The sequence below is a fragment of the Amblyomma americanum genome, chromosome 7, assembly GCF_052857255.1.
Source record: "Amblyomma americanum isolate KBUSLIRL-KWMA chromosome 7, ASM5285725v1, whole genome shotgun sequence".
In the NCBI taxonomy this organism is placed as follows: domain Eukaryota; kingdom Metazoa; phylum Arthropoda; class Arachnida; order Ixodida; family Ixodidae; genus Amblyomma; species Amblyomma americanum.
In genome coordinates this window covers 56,479,275-56,507,002 of record NC_135503.1, presented here as the reverse complement: position 1 = coordinate 56,507,002, position 27,728 = coordinate 56,479,275, and the positions used below count along the sequence as shown (strand labels likewise).

At 45.6% G+C, this 27,728-nt stretch overlaps 1 protein-coding gene across 2 annotated transcripts; it reads right to left on the bottom strand.

Moving 5' to 3' along the window:
* Positions 1–249: 249 nt before the first annotated feature.
* On the bottom strand, positions 250–18,297 carry LOC144097128 (glutamate receptor ionotropic, kainate glr-3-like). Of its 2 annotated transcripts, none has more exons than XM_077629911.1 (8): positions 18,142–18,297; positions 16,850–16,950; positions 14,850–14,940; positions 13,541–13,702; positions 10,386–10,545; positions 4,340–4,557; positions 3,350–3,636; positions 250–972 (listed from the first exon to the last, which is right to left on the bottom strand). In XM_077629911.1, the coding sequence occupies exons 1-8, from the start codon at positions 18,178–18,180 to the stop codon at positions 723–725; spliced, it is 1,308 nt and encodes a 435-aa protein (XP_077486037.1). In that variant the 5' UTR covers positions 18,181–18,297; the 3' UTR covers positions 250–722. The 2 variants fall into 2 exon arrangements, with proteins under 2 accessions (XP_077486037.1, XP_077486038.1); XM_077629912.1 differs by having other exon boundaries at positions 809–972; positions 3,472–3,636.
* Positions 18,298–27,728: the final 9,431 nt, after the last annotated feature.

Sequence of the window (27,728 nt, the reverse complement as noted above, 5' to 3'; positions counted from 1 at the left end):
GAACCATAGCAAGCAATCCTCAGCGTGAAACCATGCATGAACGGCACCGGCAATGGGATCCTCTTTTCTCCCGAACTGAAAGCGGCACTTCAATCACTGTCGTCGGCACGCGGAACACCCGATGCGCTGACCTCTAATTCAACGCGGAGAGCTACCACATCATGAGAACCAAAATTTTGAACTAAACTTCCGCTTACATTTTTGTCTTATCGCCTGACTATTTAACTTCGACATTTTTACTTTTTTTTACGAGTGTGCGATTTCATTCTGCAAATATAGCTCTTAATATGGCCATTTGTGGGTTAATAAGGCTACACAAGCTTCGCGTAGAAAGAAAAATGCAGGCTAAGATTAACTCTAAGTGGCGCTTCCCTGCACAATACATGATGTATTTCTTCGAAAAAAAATATTCTTACTTATAAAAGCTTTTCGCCCAAGAAAACCGGAAGATGAATTCTTAAATAAGCACCGAGTCCATCCACCGACCATAAGAATAAAGCAGAAGTTAAAAAAATATAACGATCTAAACACTACTGCGAATGCGCTTTTATATCATTTATTAAAGGTCTGATTGTCCTACATGCAGTATTCTAGAATTCTTTCCCAGCAATCCTATAGTACACTTAGCGTTTCAATGAGCAGAAATAAATAAAACAAACTAATTGTGACATATGCGAGACAAGAATGAAAACGCTAGAAAGGAGCTGATGCGTGCGACGCAGTTAGGAGGCGGGAGCGGATCGCGGAGGCCTTCTCCGCAGCTTGTGCAGGCGGCACGCTCGTCCCAGTGCTACTTCGGCGAGGCAGACCAGGAACGCGCAGCCGAGCATGGCCAGGCACAGCTTAAGCAAGTCCTTGAAGTCGGCGAAGGTGAGCGTGCCGTCGCTGATCGCTTGGCCGCAGCCCTGCCAGTTGCCGGAAGACTCCTTCCACCACTTCTCCACGAGGCCGCACTCACGGAGCCACAGGATTCTGCCACGGGCAAAGATGAAGAGGGGAAAAAAGCGGCTCATATTAGGAAGCACGGTAGGTTAAGAACGGAACAACAATCCTAGCACGAGCAATTATCACGGGGTCAATTGGCGAAGCGTCGTTATTTGTCACGCTTCAGTTGCATTTAACGTTTCAGTGTCTATGCACTTGTGGCTTACATATTGTCTGCAGCTTGACCATAGCCCAGTAACCATGTACCACTGATGGTGAACCACCGTGGTGGCTGTGTGGTTATGGCTCTCGGCTGCTCATCCGAAAGACGCGGGTTCGATCCCGGCCGCGGCGGTCGAATTTCGATGGAGGCGAATTTCTAGAGGACCGTGCACTGTGCGATGTTAGTGCATGTTAAAGAATCCTCGGTGATCGAAATTTCCGGAGCCCTTCACTATCACTACGGCGTCCCTCATAGCTTGAGTCGCTTTGGGACGTTAAACTACCATAAACCAAACCACTGATAGTGTTGGATATGCACGTTGCTTTTTTAGCATTTATATATATTTTATTGTAACAACTGTGAGAGATACGCCGGTGTGGTCTGTTGAGCTGGCTTGTACAGTAAGGCTGACATCATGCGCCCCATGTGGGTAATTAATTTGACGATTAATTAACCTGTATTAATAAATCGTTTTTCTTTGTTTTAGTGGGAGCGTTATCTTGCGAAATGAATGCCGTAAACATCGAAGGTTTGAAAATTGTAAACATTTTGAAAATTTAAAATCATGTTAAAATTTTTCTTAATCGGCAATGTGAAAGCTTTTTTTTTGCTTTTCCGCATTGCTTGCTTATAAATACTCGTTGCTGCGCGTGATATCGTCGCCGAAAAGGGGTTAACTTGTTCTACATCAACAAACGCACCAACGGCGCCTGTATGTGATGTACAAGAGTTGCCAGAGGAGCCATTTCTTTAAATATGCAACGTGGGAAAGCCAATCGCAATAGCTTTGAAATGCGTATTTTTGACAGTCGATAATCCAAACCACATTGCCGATTTAGAAAACTTAGAAACGCAGCTCACCTTCGGTGTTGACTGCCGTCAATTTCGCAGTATAACCTTAGCTCCTAAAATCAGTAATTAAGGAGTTTATTCAGCAATTTCAGTTAATTAATTGCTAAATTATTCATTCACATCATGTGCATAATGTCCGCCTAGGTGTGCAGTTCAGCTCTACAGGCCGCGCCAATGGATCTCTCACAGTTTTAAATATGAAATTCTGTGAAGGTTAAAAAAATCGCGCTGTCTTTCAGTCTTTGTAAGAAACGGATCGGATCTTGGTTCTTCTGTCTGCGTGCTCGCTTTTATGTCTCGGTTCCATTCATTCGACAGCCTCTGGTCAGTACCGGAATGTAGTGCCGTGTCCGCGTGCTGTCCAAACACGCGGCTAATTCGTGAAAGGCTCAACAATTCAGAACACGTGAGGCACAAAGGATGGTATTCAAGATATTGCGGCGCTGCCCAAAATTGTCGTACGGGCAGGTAATGATAGTAGGAAGTTACCTTTGTCATGGAGCAAGTTTTGTTTTGTGTGTGTGAGAACTATCGGGGTTGCGTAAAACAGTGAACTGATGACAAGAACGCATGAAAATGCTTCGCCCTCGGCTGCCGGTCCGCCATCTGAAACGGGGCTCATTTCACGGCATCGCCATTTTAGAAGCTGCCGCAGTCACATTAAATGAATTGCAAATTTCAATTATTTATCATCTAAAGCCGCCTTAAGATTGTAATGAATGTGTCTTCTGCTCTGTTTCAGAAAATCAAGTCTGAGAAAATCACTGGAGCTCCAGAACCATGTGTAGAATACTGCTTGCTGAAGGCTGCGGCGGCACACGTTGACGTTATGCTGGGGCATATAAATAGCAGCAGTATAAAATATACCGTTCAGTGTGCAATTCAGGGCAAAATTCAATTTTACTATCGAGCTGAACTTAATTAAAGCCGAAATGATTTTACAAAAGCAGTAGTTAAGTCCATGTTAAGCTAATAATCATCCGCATGCAAATGAAGTCTCCCCTTTCACAGTGCTCAAACCTGCATGTCATAGTAGCTGTTTGCGGCGTTTCATGCACACTTCCTACCTACTAGTACATGAAATCATATTTTTCATTACTAGCAAGACTCTCTGATATGTCAAAATTGTTGCCCCCATGATAATATGCATGTGTTCTCTGCTCCACGGACCCGCCAGCCTTTTGCGAACAAAAGCGTAGAGCCGGCACAGTTGGCGTGTACATAAAACTGTAAAAATAAGTGCAGAAAACGATGCACAGAAAAGGAAAGTGAGCACAGGCGCAGAGCGCTTTTTGACGTCGTTTTTCAACGCATATCTTGGTGCTGCATCTCTGCACATTGGGTTTATACCGTTTGTTGATGGCGTCCCTCAAGGGGGCGGGCATGCGCTTGTTGAAGTAGAAGACCGAGTTGAACTTGAAGGTGGGCACCTGGCCCACGTAGAACTCTCCCTCAGTAGAGTTGGCGCAAACCTCGGTGGCTCTGGCGGCCAGCGTTGGACGGCTCAGGATCACCACCGCTTTGCCGCGTATGACCTCGAGCATGGAGCCGTCCGATAGGACCACGGCCGGTGGCAGGTCAGTCTTGTATTTCTGAATCATGCGCCACACCATCTGGTAGTAGGGGTCCTTTGAGTCCTGTTTTAAGAATGACAGAAAATGGAAGCCAAGTCGACTCGGTGCACCTCACATATTACAGGTTGACTATTTCAAACTTAAATAAGGAGACTAAGGAAATGACTAAAAGGCTGCCCTTGAGGGCAGCGCGTTTCGGATTTAGCCTATGAAATGAACGCCGCGTGCATATCAGTTTTCGACTGCCTGTTGGTGAAGTATACTTTGACCTCCAGCCTAACAGTAAATCTCGTTGACTCATTCAATGTGCAAATACCGCAAATCCTGACGAGCATTTACGTGCAACTAATATTAGTAATGCGCGTTAGTTAGTGCTCATTAGGACGAAAATTGGCAGTGGCTAAGCTCGGCTATGCCATGATATACGTAGCGAAAGCTAAGGCATAGCTTGGTTAGCCTTGGTTAATCTTGACTGCAAGCCCAGGTTAGTCTGGTTGTCTGGCTAGTTGTTGTCACGTGGTTCATGTCGTTGGTCACGTGGTGCGGTGCGACCACGGTGGGAATGCGAGCGCGGCGAAGCTGCGAGTTCGTGGCCAATGTATCTTTCGCTACAAAAACAGTGTTCTTCATATCCCCAGGATAAAAAACCAAATTCGTTATTCGTCTCAGCGCAGCAAGGTGAATAAAACGCTCTAAACTGATAAATAAAGCTCGTATAGATTGTTAGAGGCTAGTTGCGTCGTCAGCAAACAACTGCGGCCCTCACCCTGATGGATGAGACGACGGCGCTGCCGGCCGGTAAGTACGGCTTCATGTGGGGCCTCTGGGACAGGTCCCGCAGGCTGTCGATGCGGTCGGCCTCCTCGCGTACCATCAGCACGGCCTTCATCTGGCCCGCGAAAGTAGTGGTCAGGATGATGACCACCACCCAGTAAGCACCGACCAGGACACGAGCGGAGGCACGACTCGGCACTTTGGGCGACGCTGCAAAGCCCCGTTCACAGCGCGTACAGTCGAGGACAAAAGTCTCTGCACCACGCGTTCCTCAAACGAAGACCGACAGCTCTATTATTAGCCGGCGGCTGAAGACCGCAGTTGTGAAGATGAAGGAAGAAAATTTTGACTTTCACCGTCACAAATGTGGTCTCCAGCCGCCGGCTATAAGACGAGCTATCGGCTTCGTTTGAGGAATGCGTGGTCCACAGACTTTTGTCCCAGGCTGTACGTTCACTTCAATCTAGGCTGCGTTCATATAAGCGCATCCGTTTTTGGCAGCGACAACCGTTTTTCCTTGGGGAAAAGCATTTTGTTTCCCGAAGATTGCGTGTTGATCTCGTATAAAGCCGAAGCTGGTAAGTTTTCACCTGAAATACGATTCCCACGCTTGGCATCTGTATAGTAGTGCCTCGTGACCTAGACAGCCGAAAATGCGCCCTTCCGAGAAATACTGTGCTGCTACAAAGCAGACCCTGTGCAACTAAATCGCGTACTTGTCATCTACCTGAACAATGAAGCTGAACTTCGTGGTTGCCTAGTTCACACAAACTAAATAACCAATGTCAAGCCAATCGAACGCTTTGAAACCAGAGTACAGTACTCTCTCTCGATGTAAACGAGCTACTTCAATCGCTGCCATTGAACGTTGCGCAGAGATGCATCACAGAGGCATGCTCAGTAAAGATCCGTCTCCCAAATCATTATTCTGCCCCTTTGGCATTGCCAACGGCTACCTGTGACGTCATGGCTGAGACTTAGCTAGCGATGACCCTCGTTGGTTCTGCTATATCAAAGCCCAGTTCGACAAATTGGAAAGAAATGATTTGGAAAAAAATTCTAGCAAATAGCTATCATGTTACGCAGCTAAGGGCGTGTGCTACGCAAATATTAATTAATTTTCATTTCGTTTGCTCAACTATTATTGATTGCTTCTTCCGAGGATATAGGCCGGAGTGGACTGTGGTCACAGCCAGAACATGCCCATAATTCCAACTACTTTCATAAACCCTCCCACGCCAATGTCATTTTTGGCTCGTCGATGCCAGCGCTGACGAATGAGGAACCCCGACGACGCGTTTGACACGGCTGACAAGTTCCATCAGCGTTAATCTCGTCTCGTAATAGAAATAAAGAAAGTGTGCGGTGATGATGTGACGAACTGGCTCAGCATGCATGGTCCCGATGACTTGGCCAGGCTGGACGCAGCGGCATTAGAGCGGCCAATGGCGGCTGCCATGGCCAGACTGGCCGTGTCTATACTATCGGCCGCTTTGCTTCTTGCTTCCCCACCTCCAGTTACCGCCGTCATGAGTGACGTCACGAACGAATGAAATGAAAACGAAATGAACCGCTGCGCAATACGACATCGAGTGACGCCGCCTCTGAAATCTTCTTTTGGACAAAAAGTGTTCCGGTCTTAATTTTGTAGAATCGCGGTGGTCGTCATATTCCCACGCGAATACTATTTATTCATGCGCTGCATTCTTCATGACTGCCGTGGGCCGTGTTAAGTCCACTGCAGTCCAAAGGTCTTTTTAAGTAATATTCATTCCCCGCTTCCTCCCACCAGCAATTAATAATCTAATCAGGCAAATTTTCGCACATTAGAACTTTACCTGATTCTGGGGCGATCTTGAGTGCGCTTCCGTTCCCTATAGTACCCATTCGGTACTGTGTAAGCCGCGAATTATTTTTGTGGAATTTGAGATTTTGAGATGGGGACAGGAGCAGAAAGCAGCGTGGACGATTACAGTGATTTGACAAGGACGGCGTAGGAAACATGAAATCAATGATGTTTACGCAGAAATTTGATGATTACTTGTCAAACCAAGCGGAGAAACGTATTGCGTCCAAGGCGCAGAAAGGTAGAAGTGTAATGAGCAATAGCCATGAAGCGAAGCCCAGACGGAGTCTATAGGTGCAAGCGAGAAGTGCAGCTGAACGGTAATAAATACAAAGGCCAAACAGTAAAAGACAGAACTCAAACCGGGAAATGAAACCTTTTGCTGCGGCCACAATCAATCTCTGACAAAACAGAAAGGAGAACGTCAACTTTCCGCAGGTTTTTTGGTTGATAATAGATTTGGTGAAGCAGCCGCTTTTTTTTTCTGAGCACGAAACATATTTATAAAGATGCTTTAATAATATTTCCATTCACAGCACGTCCATTGCAAACAACTTATTTTGCCGAGTGTATTTCTGAACGCGTTGATAATTGCAGATTACCGGACTTATGTGCACTCGTGCATACGCATCTCCTCTAATTTCGTTCAATGATTTCAGAAAAAAAATGGCCCGAATGATCTAAGTTTCATTTACAAGGATAACTTGACTTAAGAAATTTTCTCCCCACTCAGAGAGGGCAATTCCCGCAAGATATCACAACTGGAGCTGTAACTTCCTGGTGCCTATCATTGGCTTGTCGACAGCTGCCGTATTTCCAGATAAAAATAAAACTCTCCAGTATTCGACTAAGTAAATGACAAACTGATTTTCCAATATGTGGTGCAGGCAACCTGCAGTGCCCAGGCGGCTCTGAAAGTGTTGCACTGGACACCTAAAAACTGCTCCCTTTCAGCCGCTGGGGCTGCAATAAACGCCTGACGTCATTCTGAACTGTTAAAGGCGCACGTTTCCTTGTAGCGATATTTGTCTAGCTTCTTTCGATGTAGCCCAGTTAGCTGCCGCACGCGAAGTGTTACTTCTAACAAGCTCGTATGCTCATGCCGCTAAGCACTAGCATGTAACGTGGATAAGGGCCTATGGGTGGGCCAAAACTACTAGCTCTTCACAGTAGACTGCGTGCTATGGGGATGTGATCAACACGGCAAACTTAAGCGCAGGTTGCCTTTAACATATGGAGAAGCAATGAATGCTTGCTGTGTTACGTTTCATGCCGCTGACTTTACGCAGGAATAATAACGTGCTGTAAATAATGAAAAGCTGCTCATATCCTATGGCACCAAAATTAGCTGGTGGCCCTCAAGGCAAATGCGCATACTTTCAGGAGGTATCGTGAAATGATTTTCGATGTAAGGCATTGATTTTTCAGGGCTCGCAATCACCAGCATTTTTCGATATTTCGCTTGGTTTTCTTAGGGCCCCAAGTTGCGACAAACGTTTTCCTTGTGCTTTTTAATTTGACAGCCACTGATGCAACTGTCTATAGCATTCTTTCGAACAGTCGTCGCAGTGGCTCAGTGGTTATTTCGGCTGTTGACCCGAAAGACGCGGGTTTGATACCGACCACGACGGTCGCATTTCGATCGAGGCGAAATGCTAGATGCTCATATGCTGGGCGATGTCAGCGCACGGTAAAGGACTCCAGGTGGTCCGGACACATTCCGGACATACATGCTATCGGACATTTTAAGGCGATAGCCTTTAATGGCTCGTACTCGCAGTGTCCGTCCGTCCGTGACACTTTTCAACTGGATAAGAAAAAAATCTTTGTGCACGATGGGATTCGAACCACCATCCTTCGGTTCCGCAGTTGAGCGTGCTAACGACTACGCTACTTCCTGCCAACGCATAGGTAGTTCTCCTTGTCTAGGACGCTGGAGGGTGTTTGCAGAAAGGCGTCGAATCAGAAGGATGCCTCACAATTGCCCTCCAGTGTCTCAAGCATTTAAGGTTCACAATTGTGTACTTAAATACCATCTTAACCACACATCAGTGACACAAGCAGCAACACCGCACTAAAAGCTTTCGCCTCACCGCACTTTAGGTCAACAAAGTGCCCCTGAATTTTTTAACTCATTGCATCAATGGATACTAGCTATATCTTCTTGTGAGGCGCTCAGAAGGCAGTAACGGCCAAGAAAAGGTATTAACAGGATCACTTGCTGCTACCCTTTACCTATCTTTGAGAGTGCAGCATCACTGGGTTGAGAAGACTTAGCGCAAATAACTATTGAAGCGAATAGCTTCACTACGCTAGTCAACACCGCGCTTCGCGCGAGCCGGCGTATGTCGGAGCACGAGTGACGTCACGCATGGCACAGGTGGCCGCCGCCTACTCCGTCGCCTGAACTTTCGCCGCTGCCGCGCATTTCTCTCTCTCTTTCGCTCCCTAGTCACTACTGCGCATGAGCCACTAGTAGCACAGAGCCACAGGTGTTCCGCCACTGCGCAGCGCCGCGCCTTTCCTCAAAATCCAACTTTCAATTTTCAGTTTTCTCTTTCTTCTTCCCTGCCCCGCCGCGGTGGCTCAGTGGTTAGGGCGCTCAACTACTGATCCGGAGTTCCCGGGTTCGAACCCGACCGCGGCGGCTGCGTTTTTATGGAGGAAAAACGCTAAGGCGCCCGTGTGCTGTGCGATGTCAGTGCACGTTAAAGATCCCCAGGTGGTCGAAATTATTTCGGAGCCCTCCACTACGGCACCTATTCTACCTTTCTTCTTTCACTCCCTCCTTTATCCCTTCCCTTACGGCGCGGTTCAGGTGTCCAAAGATATATGAGACAGATACTGCGCCATTTCCTTTCTCCAAAAAACCAATTATTATTATTTCTTCTTCCCTCCCTTTTTTATCCCTTCCTTTACAGCGCGGTTCGGGCGCACACCGAGATATGTGAGACGGTTACTGTGCCGATTCCTTTCCTCAAAAACCAAACAAGTGAGCCAATGGCGTTCATAAAATTAATTGGCGTTGACAACTTAGCTAAGGCCCTTCATTTTCACGAATCCGGCTCCGTGGGCCAGTGGAGTCCTCAATCTCGCTTTCATGTACGTGGCGTTGGTGTCCAACTGCAAAAGCCTGCTTTGATTGCGTTCCGCAGACTGGATAGGCAGCGCACCCTCCTTGCGTCCCTGGGAGGTGGCATGCAGTTCATGGTTGATCGCGTGAGATTTATCACCAAATGAACGCTGCGGCCTAGCTACAGCTGCAGTGCCGCATGTCAGCCACAACGCTGTCGGCGCTAATGCATTCAGGCCACATCTCTCACCACCGCCACATGTATCAAAGCACGAATGAGGCGTCCGCAATACAGGGAGCCAGTTATGCTCCCTTTCTTGGCTCAAAGCCATCGCCATCTAGAACATTGTCAACGCCGGCGCCATTGAACACAGTGAACGCCGACATATTTCGCTTTGTATATCCTGGATTAGCTGAGCTAATCCACATTAGGTTTTATTAAAAACAGACCTCAAATTAAAGACAGTGCGAAACGAAACGGAAGGGTGATACGATCAGTGGTTAGGGCGCTCGACTACTGATCCGGAGTTCCCGGGTTCGAACCCGACCGCAGCGGCTGCGTTTTTATGGAGGAAAAACGCTAAGGCGCCCGTGTGCTGTGCGATGTCAGTGCACGTTAAAGATCCCCAGGTGGTCGAAATTATTCCGGAGCCCTCCACTACGGCATCTATTATTCCTTTCTTCTTTCACTCCCTCCTTTACCCCTTCCCTTGCGGCGCGGTTCAGCTGTCCAACGATACATGAGACAGATACTGCGTCATTTCCTTTCCCCCCAAAAAACTATTATTATTATTATTATTATTATTATTATTATTATTATTATTATTATTATTATTATTATTATTATTATTATTATTATTATTATTATTATTATTATTATTATTATTATTATTATTATTATACGACGTTGCCTGATAAAAACGAAGCCATGCGAAAGCGAACAAATGCAAAGTGGAAAAATACAGCTCAGAAAATCAGCGCTGCTTTGTACACCGAGGATAAGGATGCTTGTAAAAAACAGCCTAAGCAGCGTACTCAGAGCGACGCTGCAGATTATGCTATCAAATGGTGCCCTCGAGAGCTCAGGTGCGTGGAGCAACAAAAACGACCACATCCCACCTTCCTGAAAACTGCTCTCAACGAACGCCCAGATCCGGCCGAAGAAGGTGGCCGAGGGACTGAAAGAATGGGTCTCGTCGCGGAGCTTCATGTGGACATAGTCGCTGACGGACCACAGAAAAGCCGAGGTCACCAGCCCGCAGAGCGCTAGCAGCCACACCTGCAAAGAACGAGGTTTGTGCTCCTAGCAATCGGCGATGAATTATATCGCTGCTCTTAAAAAATAAAGTGGAAAGAAAGTGTTCACAGCTAATATTCGTCGACACATCTGGGGTATACTTTTCGCAATGTAGACTTACCCTTCAAAGTAGTTATTAATTGGCCGCGCTGTTCGCTTGTTTACTAATCTCTCTAAAATGCTACCTAGCGTAGTTATTAAAATTGATGACTTTGGTTTATGGTAAAGGCGTGTTTTTTAACAACGTAATTATGGAGGAGATATAAAGTGTAGCGAGAATGCTCCTTGTAAATCCCAATACTTATGCAGCCGCATATCAGCTGCAATGCTAGGCGCCTGGCGTATCTTTCATTTGACTAGGTAACGCTTCAATGGTGGTAGTGATTTCGTCACGCAGGAGGACCACGTGGCCGTATTCGTTCTCAACATCCGCTTTGTTTTCTTTTTCTGAAGCCCAATTTATTGTAAGAAAACATGGTTATCAGTCTACTAACTAAGCCTTCACATTTATAAAAGTTCCTTGTGCAAGAAATATTCAGGTTCGGCCTTTATTTTCCTGAATACGGTAAGCAAAAGTTTCGTGAAGATAAATCCGGAGTACGTGTGCCGCGGTGTATTTTAATTTATTTACTACAGAACTGTCCTCTCCTTGTGCTTCGGCTTCGGTTTCCGCAGCCTATGGCGCAGAGGGCCAGTACTATACATAGCAGCCAGAAGTGATGCGCATTTGAAGAACAGTCACGCATTGGCTCCTCTGTTGTCTGCTATGAATCAGCTTCTGCTGGTCACATGTGCTCACCACAAGCAACGAAGTAGCAAGGGCATGCTGTTCTGTTAGCGCACGCTGCTTTTGGTGATTCGGTATACTGGCTCATATATGTAACAACCAGAGGAATCCGAAACTATTGGCATAAAAAAAATGAGCAAAACTCTTAAAGTCCACGGACCCAAATTTGCTAGAGTGTTGTTCTGAAGGCTCTGTGCGCCAACAGCAGCAAGAAAGAGAGACTGAAAACGTGGTACGGCTGCTTCATAGAGCATTGCTTGAAGCAGTTGCGAAACACACTAAGTGGCCATGACCTGGTGCCCGTATACTATTTGCTAAACTTTGCAGAATCGTGAGCGCTAGCACGATACTTAAGATGGGCTTTATCTCAGTAATTGCGGTCCTAGCAAGTACAGCCGTAGACAAAAGCCTCTGGGACACGCGTTCCTCAAACGAAGCCGATAGCGCTGCTTTTAGCCGGCTAGTTCACACTTGTTGAGATGAAAGAATAAGATTCTGCCTTTCACCTCCACAAGTGTTGTCTCCAGCCTCTGAATAATAGCAAAGCTACCGGACACGTAGTCCAGAGACTTTTGTTCCCGACTGTACCTTCTTTGCAAAAAAAGGACCAGGCTGCCGTTAGCGCTTCTTATGCCACCAGGAGACTTTTTTTCATCCAGAGGAGGATAGTGACGGCGCAGACAGCGCAGGTTTCCGTAACGCAGGAAATCCTTGCGGCCGATCAAATTCGGCGACCATAACGTCGCCGTCCTGCCGAGAGCCCACTCCTAAACGTTCATGGAAGCCTGGTTACCTTTGGCAAATACAGTAAATGACAAAGGTTCGCTGCAAGAGCCTCACATGAGGCGCTTGCAGGATTACTACTGCTGTATTGTGCTCAACCACTTCAAGCGTTTATTGTGGATGTCAGTCGCAATTTTTGCGCAAAGACTTCCGAGCAAGTGACAAAACATTGCGTTTCGCTTCCCAGAGGACTAGTATAAGGCGATGTGAACGACTGCTTCCATCTGGCGGTGGCAAACGAAAACGAGCGGATCTCCTTTCTCCGCTACAAGGCGGGCGAGTTTAAATAGATTGTTTCTTGACCGCTGTCGCCCGCCTTCTTTCCTGTTTTTCTTTTTTTTCGCGGAACTTAATAATTTATTTCAACCAGTAAAGTCTCCGTTGTTAGAAACCGTTTTAGCGGTCTGCCATACTTCTACAAATTCAGAGGTATCCGCAGTGTCCACGTAGTCCGAAAACGCATTTGACGAAATACAGAAATGTCAATTCCTGCGTGAAAGTAAACTTCAATATCAACTGCACGACCTAAATTTTATTCCGCTTCCATTAGCGACATGATCTTCTTATAGCCTTACAGGCACTTTCTTGTGAAGAAGAAATCGGATATAAAACGAATGAGCCCCAATAATAACAAAACAGCAGTTTCCACCTCCCTTACCTTGAACAAACACGAACAACCTAACAAGCCCCGAAGAGCCCCAGCGCTTATTATTCAGCTCATGCCATCATAGCCTTCTGAGCTCCATACACTTTGCCAACCTGCGTGGATAGTCCAAAATAACGGCTGCTTCGTAATTTAATTTAAGCGGTACGTCTTCTCTTCCCTCTCCTTTTGTAATAAATGTTCGACGGTTACTACCACCGCTTCTTCCCGATATCACTGGCGTGCTTCAAGCGCAGAACCTGGCTGGTGATGCATGTGCAGAGTGCCTGGTGCTCGGGTCTGCCATTTATCGATTATTGTGTTATTATGTATTTCAAGTTATCTTTATCCGCACAAAACAGTCTATGGCACAGTGTTCTACCCTCGAATGGAGACGCCAAACACATATTCGCTCTTTGTTATTTGCTGCAGCGACGCCACGTCCACAATATATCCTTGCGTGGACAAATAACGAAAAAGAATATGTCCCATGCGTCCTTACTTCAGTGACTGACGCAGAGGAGGAATAACTAAAATTGAACCGAGGAGAAATAGACTGTCCGTATATATTGTAATGGCCCCAGAAACAAAACCGCGACGTATTTTATTTGCGCTGTAACGTTGCTATTAATATGGTGGCTCACAAATAGCAGCATATTTGGGGCAGCAATGCAGCAAAGAAGAAATATGTGCGTGCACTCCGTCGCATGCGTCAAGGTAGAATTAAATATTTCTATTGAGAACTACGTCGGATGCTCCCTCACCTCCCAGGGAAAAATCTGTATTATGCCGAGTATGTTGCTCTCGTGGAGAGAGTGGCGGCCGGCGAGGATCATGATTTCGATGGGCAGGATGGTCTCGGACTCGACCGCAACGTCTTTCTTCTCGCTTGTGGGGTTGATCACCGACAGGGCAAGGTCCGCCTCCTGAAGACAGCGGCAAAAACATGTGGGGAGACGAATTCTTGCACACAGACGATGATGAAAAATAATGTGCATGTAGTCACTTCTCGCCTCACTCGACACATCTCAGGGCTCAGGGCTACAAACTTGAAAACTTTCTTCAGATGCCGCACCAGCTTTTATGGCAAAATATAAAGACGCAGATTAAGAAACAAACAAAGTACTGCCAAAGCCATGCTGTTTATATTCGCTTGCCCTTTCTTCGCAGATAATTGTAACAAAAATTAATAGATCCACTGGTTTTGTTTTTGATTCAGTCTTGTTTTGACAGCAAAAGGACTACCTCCAGTTGACTGTAGTTTTAGCCTCAGGCGGCAGGAAGAGTAAAGAGACGCGCGAAATTTCTGGGGTGTTTTCTGGCGCTAAAAAAAGTTAAGTCCTCCAATAAAAACAAGTGAAGTCCTCAACTTGAATAAGGACAGCCACTGCAGGGACATTTGTAAGAGCTCTGCACTGCGAGGCCTATATGGCTCCTTTTCGACAATGGTATACTATGGCGTACTGCGCTGTGTCACCAACTGGTCAAACCGTGTCGCTTGAAAACGTTAAATCCGCCACGTAAACGCATATCCCATTGACCTTCCCTTGTTTAATAGCCACCACGGTAAAGCGTACGTACTATTACGCTTTAAAGAGACACTGAGGACAGCCCATCTCAGTATAATTTATAAACATTTCATTCCTGGATCTTTCTGGTTTTGAAATGCCTTTCCCGCCAGCCTAGGACAAAATTGTGCATTTAAAAATTAAATTTAAACACTTTTTATATATTCAATCTAAGATCCTGACGTGCACACAGAGGACTGGTTGCCACTGTTTTGAAGTCAATGGTGGTGTAGCAAAGCCTCCGCGATCCGTGGATTTTGGCATCGACTATGCAAGCTTACTTGAGAATTCGGCTGTTCATAAGAACGCCTGTATTTCGTTTTTTTTTCTTTTATAGCGGAAAGTTCTCTGCTTTCTGTGAGAGTGGTGTCTTTGTGTTTATTATTTTTCCTACCGGTCCTTAGTGTACCTTTAATTCGTTAGTGGAAAATGAGGCGGCAGTAAAGTTCGCCAGAGAAACGGTGGGCAAGCGAAGGAAGCCCTTCCTTTTCCTGTCATCACTGACATCACGTTGCAGCATTCCCAGCACTCCAGTCCAGTTCCCGTCCGGCTTCAGCAGGCCCCAGAAGGAGTCGAGGGGAAATGTGATGGTGTAGCTGCGAGAGAGAAGAGAAAGAGATTACGCATTTATTTGTGCGAAGGAAACCGGAGCGGATTGTAGGTGAGGCCCTGGTGTAGCTGAGAAGAACCAATCTAGGGACTAATTTCACACAATTTATAGTTCGAACATAAGCACAGAAAATGAATAGCGGTGGCGAAACGAGGCGGTGTATGGAAAAACAAGCCTTGGTGATCTTGCCCTCAACATGTATAAATTTTTGCTATATGTGGTTACTGTGGAAATAAAGTAAAAAATTATTTCCCTTCTATTTGACAGGGACTAACCAGGTTTTTCAAGTTTTCTAAATTCCTTCATTACACATTATACGTGTAAAAGAGCCCACGTGATCTAATGTCTCTCTACGGTGTCAACGTTTGTCGACCTTCTGAGTAGTTTCTGAACAATTTTATGACTCAAACTCGGTCCATGAATAACAGGAAACATGTGCAGCTCTTACCATGTTCTAAACTCAAGGGCATCGCTTTTTTTTCAGCGTTTTATGGAGCCAAGGAATCCAAAATTTCCGAATCGCTTTGAGAGGAATTTATAATTTAAATAGGCAGAGACTGGCCTCAGCCGACAGTTGCGCCGAGTTGTGTTAGAGCTTTGCGGTTTTCTATATAGCCGGAAACTTCGCTGGAGTTGATGTACCACACTTTAGGTACAAACTAATCGCGATCTATGATGTTACATTTGTTACTTTTGGTGGAAGAAACTTGAGACACCTCAATTTTTTTTTGTCTTGCAAACAGTCACCATTTATTGCCCAGTTTATTCATGCATTATCATCCCTATACATCTTTATAGTGTTACATTTGTTATTTTTGGTAGAAGAAACTTCAGGCACCTCAATTTTTTCTCTTGCATCCAGTCACCATTTCTTACACAGTTTAATCATACGTTCTCATTCTTATAGGCGCCGCGGTGTGGTCATGGTGCTCGGCTGCGACCCTAAAGACGCGGGTTCGATCACGGCAGTGGCAGTCAAATTTCGATGGAGGTGAAATTCTAGAGGCCCGTGCACTGTACGATGTCAGTGCACTTTAAAGAATCCCCGGTGGTCGAAATTTCCGGAGTCCTTCAACACGGCGTCCCTCATAGCCTGAGTCGCTTTGGGACGTTAAACCCCCATAAACCATAAATCGTCTTCTGTTATGCTTTCGAAAAGGCGGGCTGTCGCTACTGCCAGTGACGCTGCCATCGGCCGCACTGCTACCTTCAAAAGCGGTTGCTAGCATCTGTGATATATATCAAATGCTTTATTTCATTGACATTATTTTTGGAACCACATTAGTCGGCTCAACTGCAGTTTGAATAAAAACTATGCGTTCTCGATGAACGTCATGGTCCTTAGTCTAACTGCGCCTTGGGGGCGGGGCTGTTAGAGTCACCGGAAAACTTTTACAGTTTGTATACTTGCTGTACAGTCGCGGACATAAGTAAATGGGGCACTCCATTTCGTTCTGATTGCAATCTCGCCTTTCCTATAGCACATGATGAAACATTATTTGTTCATAAGAAAGCGAACTGTCGTCTACTACTAGCCTGCACATACCACAGTTGCCACTCTCAATTAGGAATCGAGTGAAAAATGTTAGATGGCAATAGCGTGCTCCGTTTACTTTTGGCCGCCTCTGTACATCGTGTCCCCAGGTTGAGTGTTTGCAGACGCCTACTAGCGATGGAAAGCGAGACTGCGATAGGGCAAAATAAATTTTAAAAACTTTTCCGCCATGTTTCGGAGCGTAACAACCGGACATTCGTTTATTTAGAAGAAGCTTCGGATTAGCGGCAAGAAATAGAAATACTGTCGTCATTGTCGAGCATATTCTACGCACTATGCGCAAAATATGTATGCATGTGGAAACTTTCAGATAAAGTGAGACACAAAGTACTCTGCTTACTTGGTGTTAAGCGACTGCGCAATCGAGATGAGAATTTCACCACAGACGCCTTTCACCGGGGCGTTGAATCCTTGCTCCGTGATCACGTGGTATGGTGCATACTGTGGGAGGAAACAGAATATGTTCCACCTTTGTTGTTTCAAAACAAAGAGACGCCGACCAGTAAAACGAAAAAAATTGTATTGACGTTTTTTACAATATACAATATACAATTACAATATACAATTTTTTTCGTTTTACTGGTCGGCGTCTCTTTGTTTTGAAATGTATCCCCCCGGCCAGACGGGATTCCGTCACACTCTCGAGTTCACCTTTGTTGTTTAGGTGCGACAAGTGGCTTCAACTCATTATTTTTCATTCTGCTACGGCAAAAGTGTAGTACCACTAAATCCTGCAAGCAGTAGTTTTTTTTTTTTCCTTATTGGGCGGTCAATAGTTAAATGGAACCGCACTCGAGATCAAAGTTTTCGCATTTTTTTTTTGTTACTCGGTTCGCATATACACTTCGCCGAAAGTGAAGCGTATTTACTTCATGCCTGTGCGAGACACCAACAAGATTGCAACCTACAATGTCGGCATTGTTTGTGTTACTACTTCAGCTGTTTTGAAACATTTGTAAACACCCGCATCACACATAAGAAACATTCAGCCATAGCAGGTGATTTCTACTACTTGTTGTCTCAGGGCAGCCCTTAAGAACAAGGATGGTTCGGCAGTATGCTAAGAATTAGAATGTGATCGCGTGAGTCCTTATACGCGTTCACCATCATGGCTGAGACGTGCAAGCAGTAGCTTGGAGCCATGTTGTTACGCGTTAAAAGCATGATGTAACAAAACAAATTGAACTTAACCAGAATTTTGACATCTGGAAACACGTGCCCACAGGAACATAGAAATAGAAACAATGTAAACATTCCTCCTTTTGATCTGTGTTTGGCAGAAAAGCAGTGAGAAACCTTCAAAGAAAAAAAAAGCAAAGAACAATTTTGAGCCAGACGAGAAAGACTTTCCTGTAAAAGCCGCGATCCCTTGCAGTGCGAAACTTGCCGTTTGTATCCAGGACGCTGAAAATGAATGATTATGTATTTTTCTAAAACGGATCAATTGTGACTCCTTTATTTTCTCCGGGTGCAGTATATGAGGAGCTTCTGCCTTAACCAAAATGTAAGCCAGTGCAAGTCTTTTTTTGCATGACATCATCCAAATTCAGTAATCGCAATTATAAATGTTTAATAATTCGCGAAAGTTAAGAAGCCCAGGAGAATAGCATATGTAAAGAGATATGTGCTTACGTTGAAGCTGCTCACTCGTAGCAACCTGCCAGCAGCCATGTCGGACAGGCTTCTTGTACACGCAGCTCAACCTCCGCGCGCAGCTTTGTGCACCGAAGTTCCTCCAGCTCGGCGAATAAAAGGGCACGGCCGCTCGATCAAAGCCCACGTGGTTGCAACCTGCCACATACAGTGAAAAAGGCGTAAAGCGCGTAGTACGCCTGGCCACCACCGCGGCGCTAGAGGTCAGGGACAACGAGTGAGTGGGCAGGCTCTCCGTACCCTTTCTTGGTTTTGCTCTTTTTGGGATCGTCGGCGTTTTATGTTTGTTTTTATTTAGGCATTCGAAAGAATGTGGATTCCCCTGAATACAGTTGCAATTTGCTCGCTATTGCGGCAATGGCCGGCAAGTTCATTAGCGCTTTTGAAAACGAGAACTAAAGCGTTAAAAAATGCAACTCAAAGCTACATTCATGAATGACACTTTTCTTTTTTTTTTAGATGCGCCGTGAAAAGGTACAGAGGAGCGCGGACGCGCTGTTCATTTTATTGTGAATCTTAATATTTCGTGCCCCCCCCCCCCCCTTCCTGCACAAATACGCGCATCAACCCGTGTTTAAGAACCAGCATTCATTTTCATGCAAAATAATTGCTAATTAAAAACGCCTCGGCATGCTTACGTGCTGCCACCTGGTCACGGCTTTTTCCCCAAAATCAGTTCGGTTTAACGCATGTTTCCCATGCGAAGAAGTGAAGTTGTGGATGTGCCAGTGCTTTAATTTTTATCCAATTGTTGAGCACGCCGAGAGGGCCATTCATGCAACGGCTTGTCTGGCCGACGTGTAGTATTCCGCAAGTGAGTGTAATTTCGCATATGGGCAGGGCACTCCCCAAAAGCGTGTAATGCAGCTATGCGCCGTTTTGGGGCCTTTTTAAGTCCATTCCCGGTTTTGGTGCGAAGTGGCGTTTGCTTCACATGTAGGGCAGAAAAAGCAACTCACGCACCTTTACTCTTAGCAGCGTTGTTTTAAGGTGTGGGAAAATCTTTGTTCATCAAGGACACTATCATACCCTGGACTGTTTGGAGCAGCTGGTTTATTTTTTGCATACCGTTTCTCTCCCATTTAGTGATAATATTTAAATAGTGCAACAAAGCAGGCCAGCGCAGTCCCAGTGCAGGCCACTGCTGAAGAGGAGATAGACGGTTGTGTTCAATGCGCGAGACCTGCCCGCGGAAGTGCCTTTTTGGAGCTAACTGGACATCACTCTGACGCCGCCTTGATCTCTGCCTTGCCGCTGCCTTCTGGTCTTCGCCCAGAACTCTAGAGTCCCTTACAATAGTTCCAACTGGGAGAAAGCAAGGAGCCTAGCTTACGAAACTTGAAGCCCTGATAGTATTAAGTAACCTACATCAGATAGAAAGAAAGAGAGAAACAGAAGCAAGGAAAGAGAGAAAGGTTGACCAGACGGTGTCTGGTAGGCTGCGTTTGCAGGGGGGAAAAAGGGATTAAAAGAGGGGCTTCTAAAAGGAAAGTTAAGTAGAAGGCACTCCTTCTCAAAGGGCCTCGCAAGCGAAAGGAAGCAAGAGCCCTGTTCGCTGTCATAGGATGCACGGACGAACGACGCAGTGTAGGTGGCTCGCGCTGACGGTGGGGCGTTTCGCGTGGGTTATCGTTCTTTAGCCTTAGTCTTAAAGCAGCGAAAATCACTTCGTTGCAGTCAAAGCTGACTGCAACGAGAAGCATTGTCGTACACACTAAGTCGAAGCGTCATACGACTATACAGGACGTGTCGCCATGATATTTAGTTCACACGCGGCGTCATCCGCCACCTTCGGTGGATGAACCCGACATGTAATGATTTTAATCGCAGCGTATTTGATTCAGATGAGTGCTCGCTAGCTTGCTCTTATCGATTTCTTTCTGAAGGGTGGAAAGGGCGGTCTGTCAACTAACAGACCCTCTTCCTTATTTATTCTCCTAACATTCTGCTTGGTTTATGAACTTTAACTAAGCAGAGCCTTCATCGCGATTGTTTTGTTGTCAATGAACTGCCATGTAAAACAAAAAAACAGTGACGCACGAACGAGCATACGTCATATGACGTCGTCAGACTGTCAGCGTAGTGCGACGCAAAACGTTAACATGCGAGGAGTGTGGTGGCAACAGGAAAAGAGGTGATATCGAGAGTGCCAGCATCATCTTCGAAGTCCCGTGACTACTGCGAAGTCTCAGTAGTCACCAGTGTTTTTACCAGTGCAATGAATTAACTGCAATTAAATTTATTTCTTCGTAGCCAGTAAGCGAAAAACGTTTATTGGCTCATAAATGAAGTTTAATGACACTTCCAAATAGCGCCGTAAGTTCAGGGCCCCTACAGCTGATCCCAGCTGATCCCCGTGCTCAGAGCTGGAGACGATCGGCTCCCACTGATTAACCACAATCCTTATAAGCGCCGTCGTCGAGTACCTCGGGTGGCTAGTTCTCCAGCAGACCTTGGTAGCAATAGTCTGGGGTAAAACCTCTACACAGCTACAGCTCTAAGTTTCGAGCTCTCGCTTACACCAGTAACAAGCAGCTCAGCAAGTCTCGTTTTGTTTTCGGCTGCTAAGTAACTACGGTAGCAAAATTTCTCATGACTGAGGCCATAGCAGAGGACTCACGCAGGCATAGATATGCGTCTGACAGCCTGTGTGCATGTCATTACCGGATGGATAGGGATCTAATGGTAAAATATGCGCTTTCGTGTACCCGTACATTTAATGCGATCATTATTATCTGCATATTTTGCGGTGGCTGGGTGCTCTGTTTTTTTTTATGCGCAGTTATCAGATGTGTACTCATTTGCAGTTTTTTTTTCTTCTTTGAGGTATGAGTGCCATGCGAGTGGTTCATATTTATTCATCCTGCACAAAGATCAGCAATCGCTAACGAGAGGTACGTTTCCATGAATTGCGGTGAGGCCTTGAGTTACTAAGGGCTCGTTTATGCACACAATATCCTAAAGGTATTCCAGGCTAATGCATTGATGAGAAATTATTCATTATTACCTATAGCGTACGAAACAGCATTTACTTGGCCGCAGAGTTTGTGATGCACTTCAGCATAAAGCATAACTGAGCCTGATGAACGAGTATAGCAGTTATTCGGTGCTGCTGTCATTTGCTCCGGCGATTAGACAAAGCGTTTGCTGAAATATGACTAAGCGCGTTCTATGTCATGGCGCCTTTTTCTTTTCTTTTGCTTAGTGCGCGTACTCTACTGCAGGTGAAGGCAATGCCTCCCATTGTATGCACTTTTCTGCCTACGGTGTTACAAAGCAAGAAATGCAGTGCTACTTCCTTTTTCTAACAAAGCCACCTATGTGGCGTACACAAGGCAAGTATTAGGTTTTGTAAAGATCACTACCTCATCACAGCGTGCGATTTTTCTGTGAACGTAACAAAAGGGGAAGGGGAAAGTCTTCAACTAGCTGACTAAAATTGCGCATAATTCCTACTGGCCCGTACATGTGCGCAGAGGGAGAGAAACAGCAGAAATAAGCCTTACTAGAGGAGTGCCATGACTATGCAAGTGTAATGCTGATGCTGAGGCCAAAATCGTTTCTCTCTTATTAGATGTAGAGAGCTAGAACAACGCTCATACGTCTCTGTAAGCGCCACGTGCTGTTTTGCAGAAATTTTGAAGTTATAGGCTTCCGCGAAGCTTTATACGCAAACACTTGAATTAACCTCCCTATTTAAGGGTGTCCACGTACCATAATATCTCCCAGCGAGTAACACCACAAGCCGCGGACACAGCGCATTTTGTTACGGGCTCCGAAAACATTGCTCAACTGTAGTACGACGCTTTGAACGAAACGAAGCGCTCACTATATAGCGCAACACCATGCTAACGTCCGAGACTCTGAACCTTGTAACAGACGGAATGCCGCGGCTATTCTAACAGTACGGCATCCTGAGCTAAGCGCAGTACAATAAACATTGTTATCTTCGCGGTTGCACAAAAACAGACATGCTACAGCGCACAAAGAACACGCGGCGAAGCGACGCAATGCTAGCACGCTCACACACCACAAGACGTTATCCTAACTTAACGCGGTACTACAGAGACGAGACTGCAGTCTTCGCGGCCATTTACGCCAGGTGGTTGTTCTACGGCGCCGGTAGACCGCCGGCGAAAAGCCAGGTAAAATTCTGCGGCCCAGAAAGGGCCCAGGAACGCTTCGGTGGCTGGGCCAGCCCGCCCAGACACGATGTGCACTGGCAACCCTCCAACGCTGGTCGGCCACTCGCTAGGCGCCGCTGAGGTCATGCGCACGCTCTAGAAGAACTTGCTGGATATGGGAAGTGATATGCATACATACCAGGGCGCACCCATTCGCATTCATATGATTCCAGTGACGTGCGCTCGGCTTGCGCAGCCTTATGCGAGCCATAATGAGGCCCCAGGCACCACAGACTACATGCAGCGTTATTTTTATGCTATAGGCAACCTGCAGTGCCCAGGCGACGCTGCCGTTGTTCTGAGGCGCGCCTAAAAACTGCTTCCGTCAGCCACACGGGCCGCAAAAGACGAGAGAGCGAATTTCGAACGATTAGAGGGGCGCGTTTGGCTGATAACACTCCGTGATTAGGTTATCTCGGCGTAGCAGATAGCTGACGCACGCTTCGCGTGGCTTTGACCGAGCGTGGATGCTCATGCCTGTAAGCGCAGCCCAGGGGTCTGGAAAAGCACTGCGGGTGCGCCTAAATAAGCTTGCTCCTCTACCTAGGCTGTGGGTTACGGCGCTACGACTGACTCGGTGAACTTCATTGCAGGTTGCCTATAGCGTAAGAGCCCCATGTTCACACGCAGGTCGCGGGTGTCACACATTTTCGCATTCAAGGTGTCAAAAGGCACTTTGGGATGTGGCTCTTTTACCTGCCGAGAACACGGATAGGCCAGCTGCGACCTGATTGGCAGGTGGCGAAGTGGAGAGAAAGAAATCGCCTGTCCTCTTTAAGGGGGTGAAAAGGAAGGCAGACCGCAAAATGGCAGCCACAAGAAAAACGACTGGCAAGTGATAAAGTGGAGAGAAGTGGATATCCCCCTCCTCACTTGCGTGGTCCAGCATGGCAGCTCATAACGAGGTTCTTAAGTTATCGCACTGTCACAGCTAATAGTAATTAGGTGTCCTGTAAGCTTCTTCCTGTCGAAATACTATAGCCAGACCAAAGCCGTTTTCTCCAAGAAGAAATATATGAAGATTTTGGACATCCACTGATTTTTTTTTAGTTTTTATTCAGTGTTCATGATTCTTTTCTTTGAAAGCACTTGAATTCGAAAGGCAGTGTAATAGTTGTAGTACTTCGTGAGGGTATGCGGCATGTTTGGGCTGTATACGGTATAGTCACGTCTTTCCGCGCCATAGTGATTCTCAGCGAAATCATTTGTGTGTCAAACAGTGCTTATGCGAGTATCTCATTCGTCCATGTGTTTTTTCTGCTCTGTTAGAATTGACGCCCACCGACTGACTCAGTTCTGAGTTCTCATAAGATAACCACGAGCAAGCCAGGTTTATACCTTGTAGCTTTGAAGCACTCGTCCATCACACTTTTACGCTCGTGGGTTAAGCATCTCCCACCAACAGTATAGCGGTTTGTGAAGCACAGTGGCCCGACTCACGGCGATACGATTAAAGGACGAGTTTCGATAAGCGATACGGCAGTGATGGACCGGTGGCGTCCACGAGTGCGGCCTTTTCAATGGACGTCCATTTTCACCGGGTATAGAGTACGGATATCAGATGCGGAAAATCAAACACACATCGTTTTGAATATCCGCTGTTTGTTTTTTCAGGAGGACTTCACGTAAAACAGATCCACAAGGACGTATTTCCTCACCCTCATAGTGACGTCGCTAGTTGTTCTTTTTGTCGTCTTTAATATATTTACCAAATTTTTTACTCTTAGTTGTATGAACATGAAATAACTGGTAACATACCTCTGGCACTCAAGGTACATGATTCCGTGATTTTATTTCAACCAGCAGGAACGTTGGCCGCAGCCCAAATCTATCCCCTCTTCAATCCGCCGCTTGTGCTGGCTCAGTTTGGGATCTGCTTTAGCGTGCATTTAAAGGTACGGTCAAGAAACCTATACATGTACGTTCTTAGCACGGGCTTACGCATTAATTCGTCCACAGAATCCTTGACCGCAGTAAAGAATTTTTACAGGTGGTTTTAGTACTTGTTAGTTCTTCTGAAAAAGCGTGCTCAAAAGTGCGACAGGAATGCAGAGCTTTATGATCGGTACGTGAAAACCCGTAAACCAAATACCAGGTTGTCGAAAAACAACATCGCATGGTCGACCTGTAACACTGATGACTTAGAGTCTGCTGGTGGCGTAAACAGTCATTGGGTGAAAGGAATTCAAGCTGAACTAGAAAAAAAAACAGGGGAATTTTTTTGTTTCCCTTGCTCGGTTATTTATTCAATGAAATTTAAAATACAAAGTAGATATTGGACTTAAATTATGCTCTGTTATTAAGTTGTCATGATAGTTCACTTTACTTCTCACTAATGCCGTACTGAGGCTCACAACGATGGCTATAGTGCCGTCTCCTTCTGTATGTCTCTGTCGGCTTTCCATGTTCAATGATTTTGGAGTCATTCATCAGTGTACACATTTACTGCATTTTCGATTAAGGCGTTGGAATTTATATGCTATGATCCGAAGCACAGGCTGCTCTAGGGCTACTTGGTGCTGCAGTGGCGGCGCTATAGGCTGTTATCTCCAACACCCAGAATGACATACATCAAGTGTAAGTCTGTCTTTTTTGCAGTGAACACATCATTCCTTTTCTGGCATTCTTATAGCGCCTACGAGCGATGCAAACGAAAGGGTTCTTGTCGTTCTTCAAAACATTTTTTTTTCAATTTAAGCTTCCTGGCTTCTATTTGTTTTTGTTTCTTTTTGCGTTACAGTACATCCTACAACACACTAATAACGCCTGATCAAAAACTCGGTTGCTTTGGCTCGTGCCCCGCTGACAAGGAGCATGACCCACTCCAACAGCAGCCAAAAAACAGCGACAGCGAGGCTTGTGCAGAAGATTGCAAATATCCCTCGAAAGCTGTCGAACGACCGCGTGTCGCCATCGTGCGCTTGGCCGCAGCCCTCCCACTGACCTGACGACTCTTGCCACCACTTCTGGATGAGGCCGCCCTCCAGAAGGCGAAGGATTCTGCGGACGCAAAAAGAGCGATGTTTGTGTCAGCCACCCTGGAGGGCAGCATTATGCCATTGCGGGCGGAATTGTCAGCCGGCAAATTTCTAGGTTTGAAGGGTTCTTGCGTGCTGTATACCCCTCACTGACAAGGCACACTTTCACAACAACTGGAATACAGTCGAACGTCGTTATAACGAAACTGTTTATAACGTAATATTGAATATAACGAAGGAAAGACGGTTCCCCTAGGAAGCTCGGTCAATATTGGCTATAACGAAGCTACGGCTATAACGAAGTAATCGCCTGGCCCCTTCAAATCCGTTACATAGATGTTCACCTAATAGTAATATTAATTGGTTTGGTGAAAGCAAATGCGCAGTACCTGAGGTGGACAGTTCAGCTAGATTTTGAAGAAAGAAATGGAGGAAGCGAAGGGCACAGTCGCAATTGTACAGCCACACAGTGCTAGCGCACCTAATGTGGATTTCGTCTAACCACGCAAGTCGACCTTCATTTTCTTATTATTTTCTTTGATCTGAGTTTCTTTTCTAAAAACTTCGTATGAGGTTGCACAGCTCGAAGAGGGATTTTTTTTTTTGCATTCGCATTTAACCTTCGTCGAAATGCGGCGGAAGCGGCCGTCATTAGATACCGTAACCTCGTAATAAGCAGCTGAACACCGCAGCCACTGGGCGACCACAGGTGCGTATTTCCACAACGCTTGTTCTCCTCAGGAGTAACATTCAAACATGTGTTCTCGGGAAGGACGCATGCATGTTAACCGACGTGTCATATTCCAATAATAAGCAATTAATTGTAAAAGTGTTTCGCCGAGGCTCCAGGGCAAGGAAAAATAAATACGGCGTCATGTGTCAACTCTAGGACATTTCAGTAACGGGGCCGAACACTAATACAGGTGCAGCGCTCTACTGATGCCAAAAAGGGAAGTGTGCCTTTCGAATGCTTCTCCAGCGTTGCACAGAGTTTGTAAACTTTTTGCTGTGTTAAGAAGGCGATACAATTCAAATGAACTATTATGCTTCTTGCGTGTCTTTACTTATCTGGGGAGTCACTGGGAAAACTAATCTTGAAAGTCTTTTTTTATTGCAAAAGAAATCTATTCGCTTTATTGAAAATTTATCAAGATATGACTCCGCATCTTCCTACTTCAGCAAGAATTCCAAGCACTGTACCTCGTGCTAAGCGTCTGTGGGCAGATGGTATAAGAACAAATAAATTCAAAAATTTTCACTGAAACTAATAGTATTTTTTTCCTTGAAAGCGAAGCCACGTATAGTAACTGTAAACAGTGTTTTACTGCAAATAAAAAAATGTCAACCCACAGCAAGATGTTTTACAAGAGCGGGGCAGTAAAGCTCACTTTACGCAGTTCGCACATTGTTTTGCATCCACATAAAGCCGCATGCGAACGGAATGTAATGACAGTAAATAACAGCGCATACACACGACGTTGATGATGAAAGATGCCGGCGCTGTTCGCTGTTCGTTTCTGTCTTTTCGTACCAACTAGCTCGTAGGAGAAGCGTTGTGAATGTAACGACGTTGTCCTAAGAGCCTCCTTTGTCCTGCATGTTTGTTACCAGAACCAGTACGCAGTTAGATATTTTGAAACGTTTCTGTTGCTGTTAACAGAAGTTATAGTCAGATGCCACCACCGTCTGGAATACGTTGAAGTAACGAACTTTAGTTGTTAGGTTTACTATAATTGATATGAATGAGATTAAAGTAAGGTACGCCAATGGAAATAAGAATTTGACATCTTGCATATATAAGTGACATCCCCAATCACTGTTAGGTTTACTATAATTGATATGAATGAGATTAAAGTAAGGTACGCCAATGGAAATAAGAATTTGACATCTTGCATATATAAGTGACATCCCCAATCAATCACCAATTGGGTTACTATATCGATTTACTATGGGGGGCCGCGATCTTGAATTCGTAACAAATTTCCCGCCGAAGGGAGTTGGTAGCAGACCCCAAGAAATCTAAAAACGTGATGAGTAAGAGCTCACGCTCTTAAAACTCTGCTTTGTTTAACGTGTGTTTTAGGGAATGAAATTTTGGTAATAAACTTTGCTTCCATTTTAAGTATATTGTTTGCATAGAAACTTCGTGCATTATCGAGAGCGTTATTGAATATATTCAAGCCATTCATTGAATAAGTACTTTCTTCAGCTAAGAAGTCTTTTCTTTTTACGCGCCATTAAAAAATGAAAGTAGAGCTGTAGGTAACATCGCCATGCATCACCCCCACGTTTTATACTACCTGCAAGAATAGCGGAGAATATGAGTTTCCTTTGTTCTCACCTTCGCACAATGCGTTCGCAGTGAGCACCCAAAAGGCCTCGTTAAAATCACGCAGCCACGAAT

Bases quoted from the DNA above. Each gene is read 5' to 3' on its own strand.
- LOC144097128 (XM_077629911.1), bottom strand. From the start codon at position 18,180: ATGGCTGCTGGCAGGTTGCTACGAGTGAGCAGCTTCAAC. The intron at 14,941-16,849 runs GTAAGCAGAGTA...TCTCTCTCGCAG, and splicing joins GCGCAGTCGCTTAACACCAA to CTACACCATCACATTTCCCC. The intron at 4,558-10,385 runs GTGGGATGTGGT...GGGGCTTTGCAG, and splicing joins TGAGAGCAGTTTTCAGGAAG to CGTCGCCCAAAGTGCCGAGT.